Source organism: Triticum dicoccoides, chromosome 2A (genome assembly GCF_002162155.2).
Source record: "Triticum dicoccoides isolate Atlit2015 ecotype Zavitan chromosome 2A, WEW_v2.0, whole genome shotgun sequence".
NCBI classification, from domain to species: Eukaryota; Viridiplantae; Streptophyta; class Magnoliopsida; order Poales; family Poaceae; genus Triticum; species Triticum dicoccoides.
Genome location: NC_041382.1, coordinates 613,982,092 through 614,008,442, shown reverse-complemented (window position 1 = coordinate 614,008,442; position 26,351 = coordinate 613,982,092). Strand labels below are relative to the sequence as shown.

At 42.3% G+C, this 26,351-nt stretch overlaps 1 protein-coding gene and 1 long non-coding RNA gene across 3 annotated transcripts; one reads left to right on the top strand and one right to left on the bottom strand.

Moving 5' to 3' along the window:
* Positions 1-3,708: 3,708 nt before the first annotated feature.
* On the bottom strand, positions 3,709-8,750 carry LOC119355725. 2 transcript variants are annotated; one of them, XR_005171668.1, is made up of 6 exons: positions 8,672-8,750; positions 8,455-8,506; positions 8,054-8,159; positions 6,313-6,386; positions 5,066-5,126; positions 3,709-4,417 (listed from the first exon to the last, which is right to left on the bottom strand). It is a non-coding gene; the product is annotated as an uncharacterized LOC119355725 (long non-coding RNA). The 2 variants fall into 2 exon arrangements; XR_005171667.1 differs by having other exon boundaries at positions 5,066-6,386.
* A 4,662-nt stretch (positions 8,751-13,412) lies between these two features.
* Positions 13,413-19,329, top strand: LOC119355723 (DEAD-box ATP-dependent RNA helicase 13-like). The gene is made up of 15 exons (XM_037622575.1): positions 13,413-13,630; positions 13,717-14,055; positions 14,204-14,394; positions 14,663-14,857; positions 15,151-15,327; positions 15,946-16,334; positions 16,454-16,634; positions 17,081-17,203; positions 17,294-17,410; positions 17,669-17,773; positions 17,900-18,040; positions 18,178-18,243; positions 18,349-18,507; positions 18,643-18,724; positions 18,912-19,329. Exons 1-15 carry the CDS (start codon positions 13,432-13,434, stop codon positions 18,962-18,964), a joined length of 2,517 nt encoding a protein of 838 aa, XP_037478472.1. The 5' UTR covers positions 13,413-13,431; the 3' UTR covers positions 18,965-19,329.
* The last annotated feature ends 7,022 nt before the right edge of the window (positions 19,330-26,351 follow it).

The window sequence follows — 26,351 nt, the reverse complement described above, 5'->3', positions numbered from 1 at the left end:
TTATCTTCTGCCGTGGTCGGGTTTTGAGTCTTACTCAACTTCACACCTTATAACACAGGCAAGAACTCCTTCTTTGACTGTTCCATTTTGAACTACTTCAAAATCTTGTCAAGGTATGTACTCATTGAAAAACTTATCAAGTGTCTTGATCTATCTCTATAGATCTTGATGCTCAATATGTAAGCAGCTTCACCGAGGTCTTTCTTTGAAAAACTTCTTTCAAAACACTCCTTTATGCTTTGCAGAATAATTCTACATTATTTCTGATCAACAATATGTCATTCACATATACTTATCAGAAATGATGTAGTGCTCCCACTCACTTTCTTGTAAATACAGGCTTCACCGCAAGTCTGTATAAAACTATATGCTTTGATCATCTCATCAAAGCGCATATTCCAACTCCGAGATGCTTGCACCAGTCCATAGATGGATCGCTGGAGCTTGCACATTTTGTTAGCACCTTTAGGATTGACAAAACCTTCTGGTTGTATCATATACAACTCTTCTTTAATAAATCCATTAAGGAATGCAGTTTTGTTTATCCATTTGCTGGATTTCATAAAATGCGGCAATTTCTAACATGATTCGGACAGACTTAAGCATAGATACGAGTGCGAAACTCTCATCGTAGTCAACACCTTGAACTTGTCGAAAACCTTTTTGCGACAATTCTAGCTTTGTAGATAGTAACACTACTATCAGCGTCCGTCTTCCTCTTGAAGATCCATTTAATCTCAATGGCTCGCTGATCATTGGGCAAGTCAATCAAAGTCCATACTTTGTTCTCATACATGGATCTCATCTCAGATTTCATGGCCTCAAGCCATTTCACGGAATCTGGGCTCATCATCGCTTCCTCATAGTTCGTAGGCTCATCATGGTCAAGTAACATGACCTTTAGAACAGGATTACCGTACCACTCTGGTGCGAATCTCACTCTGGTTTACCTACGAGGTTTCGGTAGTAACTTGATCTGAAGTTACATGATCATCATCATTAGCTTCCTCACTAGTTGGTGTAGTAGTCACATGAACAGATTTCTATGATGAACTACTTTCCAATAAGGGAGCATGTACAGTTACCTCATCAAGTTCTACTTTCCTCCCACTCACTTCTTTCGAGAGAAACTCCTTCTCTAGAAAGGATCCATTCTCAGCAATGAATATCTTGCCTTCGGATCTGTGATAGAAGGTGTACCCAACATTTTCTTTTGGGTATCCTATGAAGACGCACTTCTCCGATTTGGGTTTGAGCTTATCAGGTTGAAACTTTTTCACATAAGCAATGCAACCTCAAACTTTAAGAAATGACAACTTAGGTTTCTTGCCAAACCATAGTTCATACGATGTCGTCTCAACGGATTTAGATGGTGCCCTATTTAATGTTAATGCAATTGTCTCTAATCCATAACCCCAAAAGGATAGCGGTAAATCAGTAAGAGATGTCATAGATCGCACCATATCTAATAAAGTACGGTTACGACTGCCAAACTCGTAACTCAAATATTTTCCTTCTGCAATCATATCGTAGAAACTTTTATTTTTGTTACGATGATTCTCCACTTCACTCTGAAATTCTTCGAACTTTTCAAATGTTTCAGATTTGTGTTTCATCAAGTAGATATACTCATATCTGCTCAAATCATCTGTGAAGATCAGAAAATAATGATACCTGCCGCGAGCCTCTCATCGGACCACATACATCAGTATGTATGATTTCCAACAAATCTGTTGCTTGCTCCATTGTTCCGGAGAACGGAGTCTTAGTCATCTTGCCCATGAGGCATGGTTCGCAAGCATCAATTGATTCATAATCAAGTGATTCCAAAAGCCCATCAGCATGGATTTTCTTCATGCGTTTTACACCAATATGACCTAAACGGCAGTGCCACAAATAAGTTGCACTATCATTATTAACTTTGCATCTTTTGGTTTCAATATTATGAATATGTGTATCACTACGATCGAGATCCAATGAACCATTTTCATTGGGTGTGTAACCATATAAGGTTTTATTCATGTAAACAGAACAACAATTTATTCTCTTACTTAAATGAATAACCGTATTGCAATGAACATGATCAAATCATATTCATGCTCAACGCAAACACCAAATGACACATATTTAGGTTCAACACTAATCCCGAAAGTATATTGAGTGTGCGATGATAATCATATCAATCTTGGAAGCACTTCCAACACACATCGTCACTTCACCCTTAACTAGTCTCTGTTCATTCTGCAACTCTCATTTCGAGTTACTACTCTTAGCAACTGAACCAGTATCAAATACCGAGGGGTTGCTACGAACACTAGTAAAATACACATCAATAATATGTATATCAAATATACCTTTGTTCACTTTGCCATCCTTCTTATCCGCCAAATACTTGGGGTAGTTCCGCTTCCAATGACTAGTCCCTTTGTAGTAGAAGCACTCAGTTTCAGGCTTCGGTCCAGACTTGGGTTTTTCACTTGAGCAGCAACTTGCTTGCCGTTCTTCTTGAAGTTCCCCTTTCTTCCCTTTGTCCCTTTACTTGAAACTAGTGGTTTTGTTTACCATCAACACTTGATGCTTTTCTTGATTTCTACCTTCGTCGATTTAAGCATCGCGAAGAGCTTGGGAATCGTTTCCGTTATCCTTGCATATTATAGTTCATCACGAAGTTCTACTAACTTGGTGATGGTGACTAGAGAATTCTGTTAATCACTATTTTATCTGGAAGATTAACTCCCACTTGATTCAAGCAATTGTAGTACCCAGACAATCTGAGCACATGCTCACTGCTTAAGCTATTCTCCTCCATCTTTTAGCTATAGAACTTGTTGGAGACTTCATATCTCCCAACTCGGGTATTTGCTTGAAATATTAACTTCAACTCCTAGAACATCTCATATGTTCCATGACGTTGAAAACGTCTTTGAAGTCCCGATTCTAAGCTGTTAAGCATGGTGCACTAAACTATCAAGTAGTCATCATATTGAGCTAGCCAAACGTTCATGACATCTGCATCTGCTCCTGCAATAGGTCTGTCACCTAGCGGTGCATTAGGGACATAATTCTTCTGTGCAGCAATGAGGATAAACCTCAAATCACGGATCCAATCCGCATCATTGCTACTAACGTCTTTCAACTTAGTTTTCTCTAGGAACATATCAAAAATAAAACAGAGGAGCTAAACGCGAGCTATTGATCTACAACATAGATATGCACTATTCCTTTCTGGAGCACCGGTTTTATTTTAGTTCAAGTCACCAGATATGTCTTTTTCAAAGCATGAACATGTTTGTTGTTAAAACATTCAGATTCCTTTTCTTTTAGTTTAATATACCGACACGTCCATTTTGCATCATGTTTTCTTAATGTTATTTATGATGTTTTTATCCATAATAATGCTTTTCGGAGTAATTCTAATGCCTTTTCTCAAGGTATACACAAAGAAGGAGAATTCCGGCAGTTGGAAATCTGGACCTGGAAAAGCTACGTCAGGCCACCTATTCTGCACAACTCCAAACAAGCTGAAACTTCACGGATTTTTTATCAAATATATGATGAATATTGGAGCAAATAACTACCAGAGGGGGCCCCAGGCGCGCCCTGGTGGGTTGTGCTCACCCAGGGCCACCTCTGATGCCCATCTTCTGGTACACTAGATGACCAGTTGCGCCAATGGCGCAAAGGCCGAGAGCAAGCCATGTATTGTAAGAGTATACATTAATATTATTCGGGCGTGAACAAACTGCAGAATTATATGTATGTATACAATCAGAACAACCATATCTGTAGCAATAAAATGGCAACACCATATCTGTAGCAATATATGTATGTAGTCTTATAGGACCTTGTTCAACCAACCGGACTGATGACAACCAACTATGAGCTGGGACAACCGGTGTAATATATGTATGTAGTCTTATAGGACCTTGTTGTAAAAGGCTCTCAAGTATTTAAGAGCTTCATGTGCCAATCGAGCCTTCTTAGAGTTTTCCATAGACATATGGGACATTGATTTCTTTGAAAGTACCTTGAAACAAAAGCAGAACAAAAGTACAGACAATTCCAAGTCAAATGTAAACATACTATATGAACCGGAGAAAATAGATACCAATGGATTAAATAAGCAATGGATGCAAAAATATGTGCTCTAGGGCTGAACTTATTTAGAAAGCTAATAACCGAACTATATGTGTGAGCTAGTAATCTCTCCCATATAATTTCAGATATACTGAAAAGGAAATATTCTACCTCATATCTTCTATAAACCTCTAAAACATAGGAAAGAGACACAAGAATATATGACTTACCGAAGGAATTTGGCGAACTTGCTTACGCTTTCAATCTTTCAACAACTTTGAAGACCACATACATACACATGGATAAAATCATCACATATACAATCAGAACAAAACCATATCTGTAGCAATAAAATGGCAACTAACATGAGGTTGTGCTACCTGTAAATAAAGCTAAGTATTAAAGTTCCAACCATTAGCTAGTTGCATAATCTATAAGAGGCTGGAGTACATATGACGATTCAAAGAGATAGGGTAACTCTGTAATAACAACATGCCAGCAAAAGCTGAACCCAAGAACAATCCCTAAAAATCAAAAAATATTGTGCATCTCTACTTTCTTTGATTCTTTTACATCTCCTTTCAGATTTTACTATGATTGAGGTGTGTTAATTTGATCAGTCATACAGAACCAAAGAAATGTAGGTGCCCTTAATACTCAAATAAGGATAAATTGGAGAGGTAAGAATGAGCTCCTGGTATTCATTTTAGGTATTAAGAAATAAGCTATTGAGAATATGTAATGAATATAAAGATGGTGAGGACTTCAATAAACATAATGAACCTCAGAACAGGAAGGGCCATTTTCATTGGCATGCCGAAAGAAATGTTGTGAGCAATTCTAACATGCTAAATCAGACTGACATGTATCGCCTACTTGATGATGACATCTACTTTTGAGCTCTGATGTAAGCATGGTAAAACAGCTCATAGTACATAGAGTCTTGGAAGTGGGCTACAGGAGCAGTGCACAAGGATGATTGAAATACCTAGGTATTTAGTCACAGGAGCTTGTCCCTTGCCTTTCATTGCGGATATAGGATTGTTCATCTATTAATCATGTAATAGTCAGACAATGCAAAGGAGAGAATGCAGGGAGAAATAGTAACAATCATACAACGCAAAGCTGTGTACAGGGCAACAAGAATGCCTCTCATCAGGACGCATTAGGCAAAGGTAACTAAATGGAATACACAGATGCCAAAAGCCATGACTACAACAATGTTAGATTAGGCGGTGGCTGCAGCTGGTCATTAGTAATCATTATACATGAGTACCTTAAATCGATTGAAATAGAAGGAAATGTAAGGTTATTTACATTGATATATATTGTTCAAATGGACGATCCACAAGGAAAGACAAAAAAATTGTGAAGCATGTCATAAGTGGCACAAAAGCATTGTAAACTTTGCTCGAGGAAATTGTATATCTGAAGAAGTCCATTACCCGAGTATAACATAAATGAAGTTGGTGTTCAGTTTAAATTTCTACCAAGCAAATGTAAGGTGTTGATGAAGCTGAAACAAAATTAGGGGCAACAGCGATTAATTAACCGATTAATTAATCCATCCTGTAGTTTTCAGTTTTCACCAACTTGTCCATCTATCCATAAGACTACACGGAACTGAACCGAAGGTAAGGATCTGAACCAAGAATAGCAACATAGACAAAAGCAAGATTAAACATCATTCTTCAGTCCTCAAGGGTACATGCATTCTCCTTCCTGACTTCGGCTTCCTGCTCTGGTGTGTAGTGTTCTCTAAGATCAGCTACTTCTTACACTCCCCCACTAAGTGAATAGTAACAATTTTAAGACGATAAACCACACAGATAATTGGTTCCTAATTAGAGCAGCTAAAGAAGCAAGTAGCTAACATTAGTACATAGAGTCTTGGAAGTGGGCTACAATATCATGGCAAAATCCAGGAGTACATCATTGCTTGTGGTTAGCATAGTTCTCTCAAAATTTTCATGGCTGGTTTGCCACTACTTCCAATTTGGTCTATATTGTATTAAATAAGACCCATCAAAGCATACCACAAATGGTTTTCTGTGCAAAATAAATAGACCAAAAAATGAATGAAACAAAATAAATACACAGCCCCTTACGCATATATGCAGATGAAAGCTTCCAACAATGAAATAATTCCTAGTTTAACCGAAAGGCATTAGCATAGGTGAGAACAAATATTTTCAGTGAGCTCTAACAAGAACAAATGGCAGGACCAAGAACAACCTCCAACCGAGGAGATGACAAGCCAGCAGAGCAATAGATGAAGACCAAAGACCAGGTGAGAGGACAAAAGCAACCTGCGGCAGACAAAACAAATGCCTTAGGAGGGTGAAACATGAACGAAAAGAGTGTATAATCAGCAAACTACATAGACAATAGGCTAATTATGCTTGCAATCAGTATAAATATAATTAGCAACTACTCCCTCCGTCCGAAAATACTTGTCGAAGGAATGGATGTATCTAGACATATCTTAGTTTTAGATACATCCATTTTTATTCATTTCTCCGACAAGTATTTTAGGACGGAGGGAGTACTATATATCCATTACTTGAATGGAATCATGAGCCATTTTCATGCATCGTAAATACGACGGCTGCCCCTCTCGACTCTTCTGTGCCTCATCTCATGACTAATTCTACTAATCAGTGACTTGGTTCAGTTGCTGTCTAAATCAAGACAATTGCATGAAAGCACAACACAGTACATCCTAATGTAAGATATTTTAAGTTTTTAACTAATACCAGCAAGCATCCTGTCAATTTATGATTATCTAAGAAAAACAACACGCCTGAAACACGGTAGGCACATCAACTAAACTGAGGCACACATATCTGTCGGCACGGTGGCACAGTCACATTTAAAGAATTAATAATTATGAAAAGCCTGTAGTGCATGTCACAACTATAAATACTCTGTTCTCACCTAAAACTATCAGAACAGAGACAAATAAGAACAGAGCTGCCAATATAAATGCAGGTCAATGCAGAACACAACAGGTGAATATTTCCAACGACAAGCAAACATATCCGTCTAGCCCGACACAGCATATTCAACATATCATACAACCACTTACGCAAACAGTTACATCAGGCTTTCATAAAGTGGACTGGAAATCAGGGAAATAGACATGGAATATTTCTCTATAGCTACACGGTTTTGAAATATTTTTCTTCTTGAAGCTAACCAAGCCCGCTGTCCTTTTTTTAGCTGAAGATAAATCCGTCGGTTTGAAGTAGAAAAGCAATGACTAAACCTAAAGATCCAAGCGAAGGACCATCTACTTTTTATAACTAATCAATCCACCCAAACTAAATTACTTTCTTACCTGTTTCAATGGAACACAGTAAACATTTTCCATTGCACGCTCCAAGCTTACAAACCCTACATATTTTAGGTGCTGCATCCCTCTGATATTGTTGCATAGGTACTTAAACAGCAGCCTAGTAAGAATACTGATTGGCTATATTCAGGCTAAACTCTAAAGCATTAATCTAAGCCTCCACTTTGTGTGCACCTTCTCATTATATTTATGCTCATTTAATGGCAGTGCAACATCCCATTTTGAATGCTAGCTAAGAATACCCAACTAATTAGACTTCTTTCCTATGAGATTGTAATAAAGAACAATGATGGTAGGTGATCTGATATTATATTCGACTAATAATAAAATAAGTAAGGAGAGCAGGGTATGGAAAGACAGATAGCCTAGAAAAGAAGCATGCAGAGGAAAATGCCAAAGAGATACTATCATAAGCAAGGGCATTTGATGAATTCATTAATTAGTTAAGCCAGTACGAATATACATGACTGAAAAGAATATGTATTTTGTAGTTTGAACAAATGGAGTAACCAAGACAACAATAACCGGGCGTACGGTCTAAATTAAATGAGCCAATTTGAGGAATTGTTATCCTCCAAACAATATTCAGATGATTCTATTTGCTAGATGATAATTCTGTACCTGCACATTACTCGGCATACCAAGTTCTCCATTCGGGTTCTTCTCCGCAAGACACATGAATATATGAGCAACTAATTTTCTTGGTCCTATTTCTTCTTTCTCATATCTGCAAATATCATGTTTAGGAAACCCACATATTAGTAATTTCAGTGATGTACATTAGAGAAAATGTTCAGCTAACAATCCAATTAGATATACATGTGCATGTATGTTTATACACCTAGCCAAAAATTTGAGAAGATCAAATTAAGAATTTGAATGCCCAATGAAAATTAAACTTGGATTGAAAGTTCCCTTCCATTGCATTTGGAATCTGCTCTCTTTACCTCTGCCTATCCCACTCCCACAGTCCCACTACCACACATTCATCACACAACACATAGAGAGAGATAGAGGAGCACCTGGTTGGGAAGGAAGGCGTTGAGCACGTCCGTTCCTCACCGTGGGGAGCACCTGTGGTTGGGAAGCAAGCCATGAACAAACATACAAATTAACATTAGCAAGACGAGCGGTAAACCTGCTCGAAAGGTAGTCATCATCAACAATTCTTGCTTCAGTAATGACAACCAACCATCACATATATCCATCCATGATACATAAAGGGGGGAAGTAAATTACCTTGGATGAGAACGAATTAATTGTCAGGTTGCTGCAGCTGCCAAAAATGCCCCAGTTTAGTACATGGATTCTGTCAATGCAACTCCCATAGTCACCTGGGTACACAGAAATAGACAAAAAAAATGCATCAATTAAAAGGAACCAAAACAAGCAGAGCAGATCACGGGAAAGATAGGGTGGGGGAGAGAGAGTTAAATCAAGGGAAGGAGGAGGGGAGTGGGGAGTACCTATGCGTGGGGAGGGGGAGGCTGGCCTTGCCCGCATCCATCCATGGTGGCAAAGGCCTCAAGCAGAAGAATGGCGACGGTGACGAATTTGACGGCCTCGGGCTGCAGTTGTCACGGAGAGGGCCGCGCACGTGAAAGAGCACAACCAGGGTTGAAACAGAGAGGAGGCGGATCCACCACACCAATACGTCGGGTTGACGACGAGGAAGATCCGGTAGGTCGGCGCCGCTCACCTGCGAGTGCAACGGCGATGACAGGGCGGGCGGATCTGCGAGCGCCATGGCCATGGCCGTCACCTAACCCGTTCGTTCTCCCTCTCCTCTTCCCTTCCTGTCGCCTGACCCACCCACTCTCCCTCTTCTCTTCCTTTCCTTCCTTCTGAAAATGGGATGGGGGAGGTTGCGGGCGGAGGCCGGCCGGAGGAGACGGGCGCGTGTGGCGGCGGCTGGCCGGGCGGAGGAGACGACGGCGGCGGGGCAGGGAGGCAGGCGCGGTCTAGCTAGGGTTTGGAGGGAGAGAGAGGAGAGGGGCGCGGCCCGATTGCGGGATGGGCAGAAGGCTAGGCTACCTCCACTGGAGCAGCTGCCTTTTATACGTCCGGATGCGAAATGACGAAAATGCCCTCAGCGGGGCACGAAAATAACACGCGGTGGCATTCGCGATTTAAAGGCGACGTGGCTACCTTCCGCCTGCCTAGCGGTTCTCCAGGGTTTATAGGTTAAATAAGTCATTTTAACCTAGAAAAAAAATAAGGAGAGGACTTTCGGGATGGGGCGCCGCCGTCTCGAGGCGGAACTTGGGCAGGAGCACTTTTGCCCTCCAGCGAAGCGATTCCCGTGTACCCTCAAGAACACTTTGCTTATCATAAGAAACCGTTTTGGCCTGTTATTTGCCTCAAAAGGATTTGGCTACCTTGTTGAATTTTTGTTACTATTATCGTTACTTGCTCGTTACAAATTATTGCTATCAAACTACTCTGTTACTCACAATTTCAACACTTGTAGACATTACCTTACTGAAAACCACTTTGTCATTTCCTACTGCTCCTCGTTGGGTCCGACACTCTTACTTATCGAAAAGAGTTACAATTGATCCCTTATACTTGTGATATACCCACTTGATAACATGTGGGCTCGGGGGGCTAAAACGCCTTTTTCTATTTGATTTTCGATGAGAACGTAGACATACACTCACACCGCCACACACACATGCTTACACCACGCGCCTGCTAAAGAACAGGTCGGAGTTGTGCCACCTTGTCCGGGCTGGGCTAAACTAAAATAGGAATGGCTCATTCATCGATGACGGGTCTGTTGGTGCGGGCATGGTGCTCAGAGACAGTATGGGCAACGTTAGTTTTCTCCTCGTGTAGGAATTATTCTCTTGCAGAGATGTTGTGGAAGCGGAGTTGTGTGCATGCATGAAGGGTCTTCCCCTCACGTTGCAAAGAAGTGATCTTCCAGTTATTATCGAGATGGACTCTAATGTTGCAGTCAAGCTTGTTTAGGCTAAGGAAGTTGATAGATTGTTTTTCTACTCTCTTGTTATAGAGATCGGGCATCTTATGCGGCTTCGTGATTCTTGTATTACTCATGTGTGTCACTCTCAAAATATGGTTAGTGATAGTTTAGCTAATTTCACTCGAATTGAAGGAGAGCCATGCTCTGGATTGGTTCTGGCCCTGATGAATCTATACAACTAGTTGCCAATGACTATAAGGATATTATGAGTTGAGTAATACAAGTTATTTCACCCGCAAAAGAAAATGTTTGGACATTCAGAAAAGTTCATGGATTTGAAATAAGTTTGTGAATGTGAAAAAATTTCATGAATTCAAAAAGAGTTCATGAATTTTACAAACGTTCACAGATTTGAGAAAAGTTCATGAATTTGGAAAAAATGCTCATACATTTTTAAATAATTTGAAATTTGAAAAATATTGTGAAATTGATTTTTTGTGAATTTAAAGAATTTTCATGTATTTGAATTTTTTTTGCAATTTTTTAAAATATTATGAATTTCATCTTTTTATGAATTCAGCCATTTGACATTTTTTTATGAATTCAGCCAAACAAACACATAGAAAAAGCCAGCAATAATAAAAGCACTAAAAACCGGCGATAAAGATCCCAAAAACAAAGGGTTACCTGGGTCGGCTCATGGGAAGCACACATGGGCGCCGCATACGTTTTTTTGAAAGGTTGCCTGATGTCTACTACACAACCTTCTTCTTGTAGACGTTGTTGGGCCTCCAAGTGCAGAGGTATGTAGGACAGTAGCAAATTTTCCTCAAGTGAATGACCTAAGGTTTATCAATCCGTAGGAGGCGTAGGATGAAGATGGTCTCTCTCAAACAACCCTGCAACCAAATAACAAAGAGTCTCTTGTGTCCCCAACACACCCAATATAATGGTAAATTATATAGGCGCACTAGTTCAGCGAAGAGATGGTGATACAAGTGGTATATGGATGGTAGATAAAGGTTTTTGTAATCTGAAAATATAAAAACAACAAGGTAACTAATGATAAAAGTGAACGTAAACGGTATTGCAATGCGTTGAAACAAGGCCTAGGGTTCATACTTTCGCTAGTGCAAGTCCTCTCAACAATAATAACATAATTGGATCACATAACTATCCCTCAACATGCAACAAAGAGTCACTCTAAAATCACTAATAGCGGAGAACGAACGAAGAGATTATGGTAGGGTACGAAACCACCTCAAAGTTATTCTTTCCAATCAATCCGTTGGGCTATTCCTATAAGTGTCACAAACAGTCCTAGAGTTCGTATTAGAATAACACCTTAAGACACAAATCAACCAAAACCCTAATGTCACCTGGATACTCCAATGTCACCTCAAGTATCCGTGGGTATGATTATACGATATGCATCACACAATCTCAGATTCATCTATTCAACCAACACATAGAACCTCAAAGAGTGCCCCAAAGTTCCTACCGGAGAATCACGACGAAAACGTGTGCCAATCCCTATGCATAGGTTCATGGGCGGAACCCGCAAGTTGATCACCAAAACATACATTAAGTGAATCACGTGGTATCCCATTGTCACCATAGATACGCACGGCAAGACATACATCAAGTGTTCTCAAATCTTTAAAGACTCAATCCGATAAGATAACTTCAAAGGGGAAACTCAATCCATTACAAGAGTGTAGAGGAGGAGGAGAAACATAAGATCCAGCTATAATAGCAAAGCTCGCGATACATCAAGATCGTATCACCTCAAGAACACGAGAGAGAGAGAGAGAGAGATCAAACACATAGCTACTGGTACATACCCTCAGCCCCGAGGGAGAACTACTCCCTCCTCGTCATGGAGAGCACCGAATGATGAAGATGGCCACCGGAGAAGGATTTCCCCTCCGGCAGGGTGCTAAAACGGGTCTAGATTGGTTTTCGGTGGCTACGGAGACTTCTGGCGGTGGAAATCCTGATCTATTATCCGTTCTAGAAGTTTTAGAATACATAGGTATATATGGGTGCAGGAAGTACGTCGGTGGAGCTTCGGGGGCCTCACGAGGCAGGGGGCGCGCCCCCACCCTCATGGGCAGCTCCCTTCTCTCCTGACGTGGGGTCCAAGTCCATCCGATAGCTTTCCTTCAAAAAATAACTTCTCCAGTTGATTTCGTTCCGTTTCGACTCCGTTTGATATTTCTTTTCTTCGAAACATTGAAATAGGCAAAAAAAAACCAGCAAATCTGGGCTGGGCCTCCGGTTAATAGGTTAGTCTCCAAAAAAAATATAAAAGTGGATAATAAAGTCCAATATTGCCCAAAACAGTAGATAACATAGCATGGAGCAATCAAAAATTATAGATACGTTAGAAATGTATCATTGCCTCATGACATTTTATTAAAAAGTCAATAGGATTACATCGTTCGGTACATGATGCAGCAGAAATCAGGAAGGTCAAATTTAGCCAAGTGATGTGCCACCTGATTCACTTCTCTTGGGACATGTTGGAAAGAAACTCCATCAATCATCTAAGCTCGAGTAAAGCAATCTGAGAGGATCACTGTATAAGGACCAAGCACCTCCATCTCTCCTCTACATAACTCGATGATCTCCAGAGAGTCTGATTCAATGATGACACTCGTAGAACCCAGGTACTCTAGGAGGTCAATACCTTTTCGAAGCGCAACTGCTTCCGCAGTAGCCTCATCAAGGGCAAGAGACAAATGGCTTGCCGCATCAGTAATTGTTTATCCAATGCTGTTTCGAAGAATAACTCCCACAACTCCGGCTCCATTATGGGTGCTGCGTACGTTTAAGGCACTAAATGGCGCGTTAAGCGCCGAATAGGTACCCGAAGCCTAGTAGACAAGTTGGCCCAACCCGTCAGTAGTCAGCCTAAAGGCCCAATTCCAAGATTAGTCCAAACCAAAACCCAATCTCCAAAAAAAGAAGTCCAAACCAAAACCCTCACCTCGTCCTCCCCTTCTGCCGTCGCCGCCAGCGCCAGCACCTCCTCCTCCCCCCGCCCCCCGCCCCCCGCCCCCGGTCTCCGATGGCCGACGCACCGGAGCAGCCTACGCCAGACCCACCCACACCGCCGCAGGAGGCTATCCAAAGGCCTAAGAAAAATAAGAAAGGCCGCAGGAAGAAGCCGAAGAAAGCCGCCGCCGCCGCCGCTGCCGCCCCCTCCTCCTCTGGCGCCACCATGGTCGAGGATCCCTTCCTCGTCCTCGCCGGCGGCAAGGAAGGAGGTAACGAGCTGACTTTCCAGTACTGGGCTCCACCTTGGTTCGGTTTGTCTCTGTGATTACTGACGTGTGTGGGGGATTCGGCGCAGGGTTCCTGGAGCTGGAGGAGATCGACGGGGCCGACTTCGGGATCTTCGGGAGCTTCGTGGAGGACGTGGGAGCAAGTGAGAAGAAAGCGTGGAATGACCAGAAGAAGAAGAAGAAGAAAAAGAAACGCAAGCGAGGGGATGCCAAGCGCTTGGATGGGGATGTAGGCGGCGATGGTGATGGTGATGGCGATTGTGCAGGCGATTTGGTAGCTGAGAGCGAGGAGGAGGGTGAGAAGGGTGAGAATAAAAGAAAGAGGAAGAAGAGGAACAAGAAGAAGAGGAAGGTGAAGGATAATGATTCAGAGAGCAAGGAGGACGTTGCTGATGACAATGTGGAAGGTGCTTAGCTTCTCATTTTCAGCCTGTGGCTTCGGACCATTTGCTTTTGTAGCTCTTAGACTGTAGTTTTGCATTCTTTGCTTTGTTGTGCTTCTGTTAGCTGTGATTTGCCAAATTTATAGTTAAGAATACTGTTGTGTGCTTCCAGATATGCAAGATGACATTGAAAATATGGAACAAGACAACAAAGAGGAGGTGAAATTGGGTGAGGATGAACTTTATGCGTGGCTAGAGCTAAGATTGCATCCCCTTCTTATCAAGGCAATGCACAGGCTTGGGTTCAATGAACCAACACCTATACAGAAGGCTTGCATTCCTGCAGGGGCTCACCAAGGCAAGGTTTGTCAATGTTAACTCATAGGCCACTGGCCATTGGCTTTTTCTACATGAAAATGGTGACGCTATTCTTACTGAAAATATGGTCTTGTTCTTATGCTTGTTGCTTTCATAAAGTTGCCTAATGGATATATTATTGTATTATATACTGGTAGTGCTATTTTTCGCCCCTCTTAGTTAACTAATTATTAATCAAAGCTTTTAAAATCGCTCCAGATGAAACCTTAGGTCTTTTAACTATGCTCTTGTATAATTTTTTACACTGCAACAGGATGTTATTGGAGCAGCTGAGACAGGTTCTGGCAAGACACTTGCTTTTGGTCTCCCTATTTTGCAGCGCCTTCTGGAAGAACGAGATAAGACCACAAGATTACATGTAGAAGATGAAAAAGTGGCGGAGGGAAGTTCTACAGGAGGCCCACTCAGAGCACTTATTTTGACACCCACCAGAGAACTTGCCAAACAGGTATAAGAATGACCTAACGTAGACCAATTTACATTTGGCGTGGAATTTAATTGTTTGATGATGCTGTAGCAGCGCAGCTATAAATCTATGGTCTCCATCCTATTGCTTTTTTTTTTGTGAATGACCATCCTACTGCCCTTAGCGCTTAATTGGGTTCAAATTTCCCTAGCTTATTCAGTTTGAATTCTGAATGTCATTGGTCCTGTAATTTCTTCTGTGCAAGCTTTCACCTCTATTCAAATGAGGTACTATGTGTCACCCACTCATTCTTATGTTATTATTCTTATTTAAAGGTCTGTGATCATCTAAAAGAAGCAGCTAAGTTCTTAGGAATTCATGTTGTTCCTATCGTTGGTGGTTTATCCATGGAAAAGCAAGAACGACTTCTGAAAAAGAAACCTGAAATTGTTGTTGGAACTCCAGGAAGATTATGGGAGCTAATGTCATCAGGCAATCAGCACCTAGTTGAGGTTAGTATGTGAAAGTCTGAAAGCATATGTCAAATTGTTAGCGTGCATTTTGGCATTTCTGTGTATCATCAACATACACCATTCATACCCCTTGGATTGCAGTATAGAGAATAATAAATTAAATATTATCAGCAATCATAAGCTAATCTGAAATTGACTGTTTCGCACGAGTGATAACAAATGCCCAACTTCCATGTACAAAATTTTGTTACCGCATTGCAGCCGGAAGATTCCCATCACTGGAAACTAGAAGAAAATGCACACTTACTAGATTCACCTTTTTTCTGTTTGTGCAAACTGCAAACAGAAAGCCAGGCTGGCATCTTTAGTCTGGAGAATGCTGGTTTACCTCCCAAGATAAAGAAAACTTCTATTTGATGGAACCCAGTGATCTCTGGTTGAACGGACCTAACCTAATATCTGATGGTTATTACTGCTATTTTGGACTTCTGGACAAATGAACCCAATAGTAAACTGAACTCATTTTATATATTTCAGAAGAAGAGAGAATGAGTGTATAAATTTGGCATATTCTACTTATTGCAGTTGTCATTTTGTGGTTATTTTATGTTGAAGACATGGTGCTAACTGTCACAATATTCTGTTTTTATCACTCAGCTGCATTCATTGTCATTCTTCGTGTTGGACGAGGCTGATAGAATGATAGAGCGGGGTCATTTTAAAGAAGTGCAATCTATCATTGAGATGCTTCCATTATCCAATAGTTCTGATGAGCAAACTGTAAAAGCCACATCAAGCTGTGAAACTGTGGCAAATTTGCAAATAAAGAAGAGGCAAACCTTTGTCTTCTCAGCAACGCTTGCACTTTCAGCTAATTTTCGCAAGAAGTTGAAGCGTGGGCTTTCTACTTCAAAGGCATCGACGGCTGATGATCTTAGTTCTATTGAAGAACTTTCGAAGCAGGCTGGTATGAAACCTAATGCAGAAATAGTTGATTTGACAAATGCTTCGATCTTGCCGGAGAAACTTGAAGAATCATTCATCGAGTACGCCTTCTCTTCTTTTTGTACTTCTGTTATTATGGCCACTGTTTTTTTTTTGGCTTGTACTTTATGAAAAAATTATAGACAGTTTGACACTGAAAAAATCATCGCTTGTTTTGCAGGTGTAGTGATGATGATAAGGATGCCAACCTTTATTATATATTGAGTGTTCATGGGCAAGGCCGCACGATAGTATTTTGCACATCGATTTCTGCACTGCGTCACATTTCTTCCTTATTACGCACTCTTGGAATAAATGTCTTGACAAATCATGCTCAAATGCAACAAAGGGCTCGCATGAAGGTGATTTTCTCCCATAAACTATACACGATACTTACATTTAACATTTGTTAAGCTTTTGGAATTATCATTCAGTTTAGATTTTATCTGTTATATACTTATATGGTTATGGCCAGAATTCCTGTAACCCGCACAATCCGGTACACATATGAAAGTTATGCCTTCTATTGGGACATGCACTCTCATCTTTGGATGTTGCTAACAGTAAGTAATGCACTAATGTTTGTCTAAAATTATCAGTTAATAACTGACTCTGGGATAATAGGATGCTTTACTTTTCTTTTCAAGTTCTATGATGATGTATGTATTTTTTTTTTTTTGTTCTTGCTTATCTTACATTGACTCATATGACTGGTTATATCCAAATAAAGTTAAGCACTTCCCATATATCCTTGTTTAGCTTTGCCTTCTGTAACATAAAGCGTTGAGGTTTTTCTGTGTTCATTCAGGCTGTGGATCGTTTCCGTGAAGGCGAGAACTCCGTTTTGGTCGCGACTGATGGTTTTGCAAGGGGCATGGACTTTGATAATGTTCGAACTGTTATCCATTATCAACTGCCACACTCAAGTGATGTAAGTGCACTGTTTATTTCTCAAACCTATACTTTCCTAGATATGGACCAAACTAGCTAGAGTTATTCAAATTCTTGTTTGTCCCCTTAGGTTTATATCCACAGGAGTGGAAGGACAGCGCGTAAATCATTGACTGGCTGCAGTATTGCATTAATCTCCCCTGCTGACAAAGCCAAGTTTTACTCTCTTTGCAAGTCGTTTTCAAAGGTGATTTATTTCAGGTGTATTCATACATTAAATATTACTGCATACGCGGCATATTCAATCTCTCATGGCTTGTTATAACTGATCTTTTTGGCCACCGTTTCCGATATATTATTTCATAGCCGCGCACTTCTATTTTGCACCTGTTGCTACATCTGCACTTCCATCGCTGTCAAGTCTCAGCCACTCAGCGTGGTGCATAATTTTACAATGGTTATTTCTCGGATTAAGCTGACTATAACCATTGATTAAAAATCACAGGAGAACCTGCAGCAGTTTCCTGTTGATCAGGCCTACATGCCTGCAATAATGAATAGGCTCTCCCTTGCTCGGCAGATTGACAAGATATCAAGTAAAAGTTCAAAGGCAAGGGCTCTGGTTACATTTTCAGTCATATTCTTTGGTCATTTCTAACACGTATGGATTAACCACTGGCCTCTGGTTAAAGTTAGGTCATGTTTGTCTACGCTCTGATTTTCCTCTGCTTTTCAGGAAAATGCTAACAAATCCTGGCTTCAGAGGAATGCTGAATCCATGGGTTTGATATTGGAGGCTAGTGACAGCGAGGAAGAACGTGTACGGGGCCACAAGCAACGAAAGGCGACTTCGGCACAGCTCCAGAAACTTCAGCAGGTTTGAATGATTATGATGATTATATTAGGCTTATAGGGTTAAATTATCGCTAAACTAAACTATTTGTAGGTGTTCATGATTTTTACAATGTTTACCTATCTGGCCCGTATGTAAACATATTTTCCTTTGAATCACAGGATTTGAATGAACTCTTGCAACATCCCTTGCAGCCTAAGACATTCTCACGCCGCTATTTGGCCGGGGTTAGTTTTCTGTCATGGAGTAAATGTTATGGATCGATTATGGTATCCTAACCTCACTAGAGTGTCTATTATGTGTTCACTGACTTCAACCATCAATTTATTCAGGCTGGTATTTCACCATTGCTTCAAAAGCAACTAGAAGAGTTGTCCAAAAGGAATGTAAACAGTAATAGCAGTAATGACAATAATAAAGGATCGCGGTTTGTTATTATTGGCCAGGATCGTGTGGAACCGTTGCAAGCTCTTCAAGATTCTGGGCAAGAGGTTAGGTTTCTATAGACTATTTACGGTATTCATAACCAGAATCAAGTTTGTATCTTGTGTATGTACTTGATACATTAGTTGCTTTTGTTTGTGTATGTAGTTCATATATTAACTGCTTTTAATTTATTCTGTCAGATTTGTGTGAACATGGACAAGCAAAGGGAGAAGAGAAGACTTGCTGAGAATTGGAGGCGAAAGAAACACGAAGAGAAGAAAAGTAAACTTTTATCATCCTTTTCTTATATTTCACCTTACTTGCAGTCAGATGAATATTGGATGTAACCTGCCTCTGACCAAGTCTTTACATTTCAAATATCCCCTTAACTATATTTACAATGAAAAACAGTACATACATTATACAGGCAGAGCACACCCACCTTATAATTACCGTCTTCTAATTTCAGGCACGCGAGAACAAAAGAGAAAGGACAGGAGAAGTGCTAAAGAGAGAGACTGAATAATAAATGAAATACTGAAAGAGGAGGCATGTGTTGTTTTGAGATTGTTTGTCTCAGGGTTAGGATTGGTAAATGTGCGGCTGCTTCATCATCAGGCCACTTCAGTTCCACGATTCCTTTCGAGAATGCATGCCTTCGCTGATGATTTTGTCATGAAAGATGATTGAAGAATATGTGAGTTGGAGGAAATGAGACAGAGGCCATGTATTCCGTGTTTTGCAGTTGAAGATAAGTTAGAACTGAGCCCTAGCAGATAATGAACGCCGTACAATTGACTCATCTCTGTAACATGTGTACGTTATCACAGTTTATCTTGGAGTGCTGAAATATTTTTGTTGTCCTGAGTGAGTTCACCCAGATGTTATATGTGGTAGAATTTTCAGGGCCTGTTCTATTATGGACCTTGACTTGATTAGGTGTCTGCCTGTCCAGGCGTGCTCAATGAAACAGAAGACTAACAGTATATCCAACCCAGGTGTGCTAGAGGTAAAATTATGTCTTAACTGACTTCAACCATCAATTTATTCAGGCAGGTATTTCACCATTGCTTCAAAAGCAAGCAAGTACGTAGAATAGTTGTCCGAAAGGAATGTAAACAGTAATAGCAGTAATAACGAGAATATAGGATCTTGATTTTTTATTATTTGGCTAGAGGTACATGTGTCTTCACCAAATATCAGAGCATGAGTACGCACGGGTTTTACAGGATACAAAAACAGTAAAAAACACAATCTTCTACTCCCTCCGTTTCTAAATATAAGGCTTTGTAGAAATTTCACTATGAACCACATATTAATGTATATAGATGCATTTTAGAGTGTAGATTCACTCATTTTGCTTTGTATGGAGTCCATTGTAGAATCTCCTTAAAGACTTATATTTAGGAATAGAGGGAGTAGCTCGCTGTTAGATCTGTAATGTTTCATTCAACGGATCACATTGCACCTATGACGCTGAACCTAACGCTAAGAGCGACTCCAGCAGAGTTGCCATATGACCCTGATCACCACAATAATTATTAATATGATGATTTTAACTCAAAATAACACTTTAGCAGAGTCCACATATACCTCCCCATTTATGAAGCTCACTTCAAAAACGAGCTCATAGCCTTCAAATATGGAAGATGTGGAGGCCCTGCTTGGAGCTTGTTCCATATCCAATTGCAAACCCACGAGGGAAGTTTCAACTTCTTTCTCGTCGCGCCACAACTGGGTTTTAAAGTTGTTCCTGGTTCATGCACAAACAATCACCGGTGAGCCATGATGAATGTGACGACCAACCACCTGCACATTAATGGTCTCTACCACATCCTTTGATTCCCGGGGCAGCCGTTCGGATGGCCACGTGACTTCATCCCCAGCTATAAATGCCCCATGGCGAGGCGTCCTCATTATCAAAGCCCTAGTCATCTCCTCCCCTTCCATCTCCTCCAACATCCGGGACAATGCCGTTGCGCAAGAACGTAGCCTATTGGCTCACTCTGACGGCTGAGCGGAACCTCACGTCCTAGATACCGTGCACCGACGCGAACTCTCCCTGTGGCGCACTAGTCGTGGCAGCAGCGGGATCCTCCCCCCGCAGCGGCAACTTATCTGGCGGCGGCAGGGGATCCAACGCTTCATGTGGCACCGACGGCTCCATGAGTGGCTGATGGCGTAGAGCTTGCCCCCTTGTCCGAGTGGAGGAGGAGAAGGAGGACGATGACTCGAGGAGGATGTCCATGTCAGCCTCGTTGCCCCCCTCGTTCCAATGAACCCGCTGTACCAGTTGAGGCCAGCCGGACGCGGTGCTAGAGCTCGAGGATCTACTCGACGCCGTGATGTGGCTCTCCGCCCTCGAAGCTCGCAACAAGGAGCGCATCCAGTGACAACAGCGGCAGCTCGCGTCTGCCACTCGTGAGTTAGGTCCCTACGCCTTCCTAGACTATCCCTTGGAGGAGGAGGAGGAGGAGGGCGATGACTAGATGGCGCCATCCACCGACTAGTGTTAGGTAGCTCTAGGTAGCCACACTGTATATTTTATTTAAAATATCATTAAAAGATTGTCCAAGCTGCTAACTATATACGTATAAAATAACCATTTTTGGCATTCAATATAGTTGCTATCAAGTTGAGTTACCGTGCTTAAACTGAGCTTAAATTGCCCCTACAAAATTGAAGAAATGGTAAAGAAAAGGAAAAAGAAAATAATTTTCTTATGGGACATCCAATTCGACTTCCGATAAGGAAACATGCTCGACATCTAATTCGACTTCCGATACACAACTGTATTCCTTCGCCGACTCTCACTAGAGACAGCAGCGGCAGGCGCCTCTGCCTACATTAACATCGACATTGCCTCTCTCGATCTCTCGTCCCGGTAATCAGAACCTGATCGTAGCCCTTTCCTTGCTTCTCGCCGCGAATTCACAGAGAACGAGCGAAACAAACGTGCGCGGCGATGGGGGCTTCGACATTCGACGAGCAGAAGGGCGCGGCGACATCGGCCGGTGACCGTGATGAAGCCTTTACGAGTCCCAGCCCCGGCGGCTTCGTCTCCTTCTCCGACAAGCTCCAAGGCGGACGCGACCGACAAGGACGTCCTGCATGCCCTCGCGGAGCTCAGCGAGGCCGTCGGCAAGATGGCAACAACGGCGGCCGCGTCCGGCGAGCACGTCTTGCACCACTTGAACTCTGTAGCCACGGGCGAGCTCACCCGCGAGATCGACGAGGCCATCGAGTTGATCGCAGAGGCGGCCAAGGCAGGCGAAGCAGACTGGGTGATGGGCACCACGCGGTTGCTCATGGCCAGCGCCGAGGACATCACCCGCCACCTCACGGAGGCCATCGAGAAAGAGAAAGCAGCGACGGGCGCAGCCAGCGGTGGAGCAGTCTCGGGCGCCGGCGGGGTTGAAGATGAAGAACAGGCCGTGGACGGCGATGCTTCCTTGGACGCTCAGGTTCAGCAGAAGATGTACGAGGAGCAGGAGGAGGCCTTCGTGGACGAATTGGACTACCGCGACATGATCTTGGATGTTGACGAGGCCTTGGATGATTTGCGCCTGGAAGCGGCCGGCTGCAGCGGCGGTGACCGTGCACCGACGACAGGGTTTCTTGGTCGATATGATTTTTTCACACTGCAAGATTTCTTGAAGTTGGTTGGTTGATATGTACTCCGTATAAGAGATGCATATTGGATCTGCTGCAGCGTGGAAGAAATGTAGCACTAGGGGTAGCTAGTTGCAGAGGTTCGCCATGTACGTCCATGTAAGCGCGGGATCGGACAGACTGATCTGCAAGATTTTCTTATTAAGCTCGACGACGAATTAAGTGGATGCACTGCTGCACATTTCTTGCTACATCTACTCGTTCTTGGGAAATTAGTTGTGGTAGTATTTCGTTAAGATTGGAACATATATATTTGGATTAATAATGCGAGAAGAGAAAATATATAGATGAGATTTACTGTATGTGATTATTATTATATAATAGCAGTTGCCAAATACGGACCCCTATAAAAAATGTTGTCAAATACAGAGTTTTAAAGAAAAACAGAGTTCTCGCAAAAAGTACCCGGAGTTTTATTTGATTAAACACAAGTAGCATAATAGTTTTCTGAATTGCATGTTGAGGTACATCTTTTTCATATGTGGTTGCACGTTGAAATGACATGTTTACATGCTAAGAGAAATTTGTTAAGAAGAAAGGAATGACCTCCCCGCGCGTCAGCGAGGACAACCAAAAAAGAAAATCGAATGCGTGCACATAACTATTCCACCTGCGTTTAGTATGGCATCAAAAACTTTAAAAACTTGTAACTTTTGATTAGAATGTCAAAATTCAAATCCGTTTTCGCCGTTGGGTTTCTCGTGATGAGTTCTTCAAAACTAGATCCCATATGAGTAGGTTTCGACGAACTTTTTTTTCCGAGCAACTTTGTGTGCTACGGAGACAACTTTAGTGCTATAGAAAAGCAACTCCTTTCCCCCCCTAGTATGACTACCTATCAACGGAGTATCCTTATAAGTTGGTTATCATGACTACCAATTAACTAGCTTCACCTCTAAATCGCCTACCATAAGGACAACTCCAACGTGGATCACCAAAAACGCCTCAAATATTGGAATCGGCCTTTTAGACACTTTTAACCATCCAATGAGTCCAACTATTAGGCATGTAAAAAAAGGTCTGCTGCCCCTTATGAGTTCCTTGCAGTAAAAATAGCATGCATCCCCTATGCAAAAGTAAAAAACATGCACCAACTTTGCTATGATTTCAGACAACTCTTGTAAAATTTGAAGCAACTAGTGTCATGCACTAAAAGAGGGGTTGCTGCCCCATAAGCTCCTTGCAGTAACATCAGACAACCCTTGTGCAAAAAAAAAAAAACGAACCACAAAAAGACAAGTAGAAACAACATATATATGTATGTTCCACCCGCTCCCCTCTACGGTCGCAGCAAGGGATCCCACCCGAGGAGAAGAAAATCTTGACTCACCCTCTATGACCCAAACTTAATTACAGGTATCTAAAACATTTAGATATTTACCAAAAAATGGTCTTCGTAAAATATTTCTGTTCGTGAGGATTGGGCAACTGGATACATGGTTTTAGGCAAACTATTTGTTGATTGTGGGCAACTGGATACTTTGTTTTAGGCAACTGTATGCTTGACTGTGGGCAACTGGATACTTTTTTAGGGCAACTTTGGGTGTGAAGGAGGCAACTATCGTGCTATAGAGAAGCGACTTCTTCTCTTTGGCCTAGTAGGACTTCCTATTAGGTTTGTTTGTGTAAAAACAAAAAAAATCACACAAAACATAAGGCCCCTTTAATGCTACATACAAAACAACTTCACCACACTATGTGTACCTGTGAATTTTACTAACATTATCCCAAGTTGCCTATCATGGTTGCTCATTTGCCTATTGTTTGATAGTCGGTTGCCTACAATTGATGTGCAGTTGCCTATAAATATTGTAAATAGCCTACCAATTGATGCCTAGTTGCCTACTATTGGTAATTAGTTGCCTATCATTGCTACTCAGTTGCCTAACTTCGCAAAAAATAGTTGCCTACAATATTGTGAAGTGGTTTATCATTGTTTTTCTAAGTTGCCTGCAAACACTCTAAAGTTGCCAAAATTGAGCACCAAGTTGCCTATCGTAGTTAGCAATAGTAGACACAAGAGTATCAATAGTAGATGATGAAGGAAATATGCCCTAGAGGCAATAATAATGTTATTATTTTATTTCCTTATAACATGATAAATGTTTATTATTCATGCTAGAATTGTATTATCCGAAAACATAATACTTGTGTGAATACATAGACAAACTAAACGTCATTAGTATGCCTCTACTTGACTAGCTCGTTAATCAAAGATGGTTATGTTTCCTAACCATAGACATGTGTTGTCATTTGATTAACGAGATCACATTATTAGGAGAATGATGTGATTGACATGACCCATTCCACTAGCTTAGCACCCGATCGTTTAGTATATTGCTATTGCTTTCTTCATGTGTCACAACCTAGCTAGTCATGCATTAGAGTGTTGCATCATGTTTACTCTTTCATCAGAAACTTGAAATGGGGATGACAGAACCCCCAGTCCTCTCTGAAACCAACTAGGGTTTACTAAAATAATTTTCAATGAACCTGAAATGCCCTTCTAAAATGCCCATCATTTTTGTCTTGGTTCAGAACCTCTGCCAAAAGTGGTGCACATTTTCCTAGGCCATCTTAGGGTTTTTGAATTAATTCATAAATATTTGAATTTGGGCATTTAAAATAATATAAAATATTTAAATGCTCAAATATCTCCAAACTAAAATGTTTCATGTTGGAAATAATCCAACTATGGGCCAGGAATAGTTTGGTGATTTTTGAACTTGCCTAGGTATTTTATTTAATTCAACAAAGTTGCAGATATATTAAATAAAACAAAAAACAGAAAAATATATAACAGGAGGAGCTTACCTGGGCTCCTCCACTGTGCGGCCCAGCCGGCTGGCCGGCCCAGCCCACCTCCCTCCTCTGTCGTCTTCGCCCCGACAGAGGGAGGGGAGTGTGGCCGGCGCGCGCGCACGGCCACCGCGCCACGCCACCTGCTCGCCTGCTTGCCTGGCCTCCCCTCCTCGCTCGACTCCCTGGACGACGCCACGCCCTCCCCCCTGCTCTCTCTCACTCTCCCCCGGCTCTCCTCTCCTCTCCCTCGCTCTCTCTCTCGCCCGGCCGAACACCACACTCGCCGCCGTTCGCCATAGCCACCGTCTCCGACCACCCCTCGCTCCCCCGACTAGCTCAGGAGCTCCGCCACGACTCCCTCTTCCTCCCCACCGCTCCACAGCTCCCCGGAAGCCCTGCATCGCCGCCACGTCGCCGTTCCCCTCTTCGGGCTCCGACCACCGTCGCCGTCGAATTCGCCGTCTCCAGTGCGTCCCCGAGCCCGCTTCGACGCCCACTACAACCGCGGTGAGCTACGCCACCGTTTCCCCCTCTCCTTCCCCTCGTTCCCTCACCGTAGCCACCTCCCCACCACGGCCGAACCTCCGCCGTCGCCGAGCTCGCCGTCGACACAGCTCCGGTGACCATTTGGTCACCCCGGCGAGTCCAACGAGTTCGCAAGACCCCGTAGAGCATCCCTAGCGCCTCGCTTTGCTCGACTTCGAGCTCCAGCACCGTTCCCGTGCACGACCGAACCCCGGCGGCCGCAGCCGAGCTCGCCGCCGTCGACTCCGGCCACCCCGACCCCAACGGGCTCCGCCAAGAGCTGCGGGTTGGCCTCAGCTCCACTCCGGTGGTCTCCGCAGTCCGTTTGGTGGCCGAAATGACCAAAACCACTTCCGCCGCCGCGTCGGGCTCGCCGGCGGCTAAACGCCGGTGCAGCCGACTCGGGTTTGACCACGGGTGGGCCCTGGTTGACTCCCCTGAGTCAATGACAGGTGGGGCCCAGCCCTGTTAATTAAACAGGATTAGTTTTAATTAAGTTTTAATTAAAATAATCACCCTGACATGCGGGACCCACTGTCAGGTTTGACCTGGACCAGTTCCGTTGACCTGCTGACGTCACACTGACGTCAGGCTGACGCAGTAATTGATTTTCTGGATTTAATTTAAATCAGGAAATTCCAGAATATTGTTTAAACTTCAAAAATTCATAACTTTTATTCTGTAACTCCAAATTGGACAAATTATATATGAAAAATGATCAGAAAAATCCAATCTATCCATATGTACTATTTTCATGCATGATCAAACAAGTTAAATTGATGTTTTAAGCAGAACAAGAAAAGGCACTTTAAAAGGCCATATTTGAATTTGGAATTTGAATCTTTGATTCAAATTTGTTCAAACCCTTCTGGCTTTAGTTGCATTAGCCCAATACACTCATATTGCCATG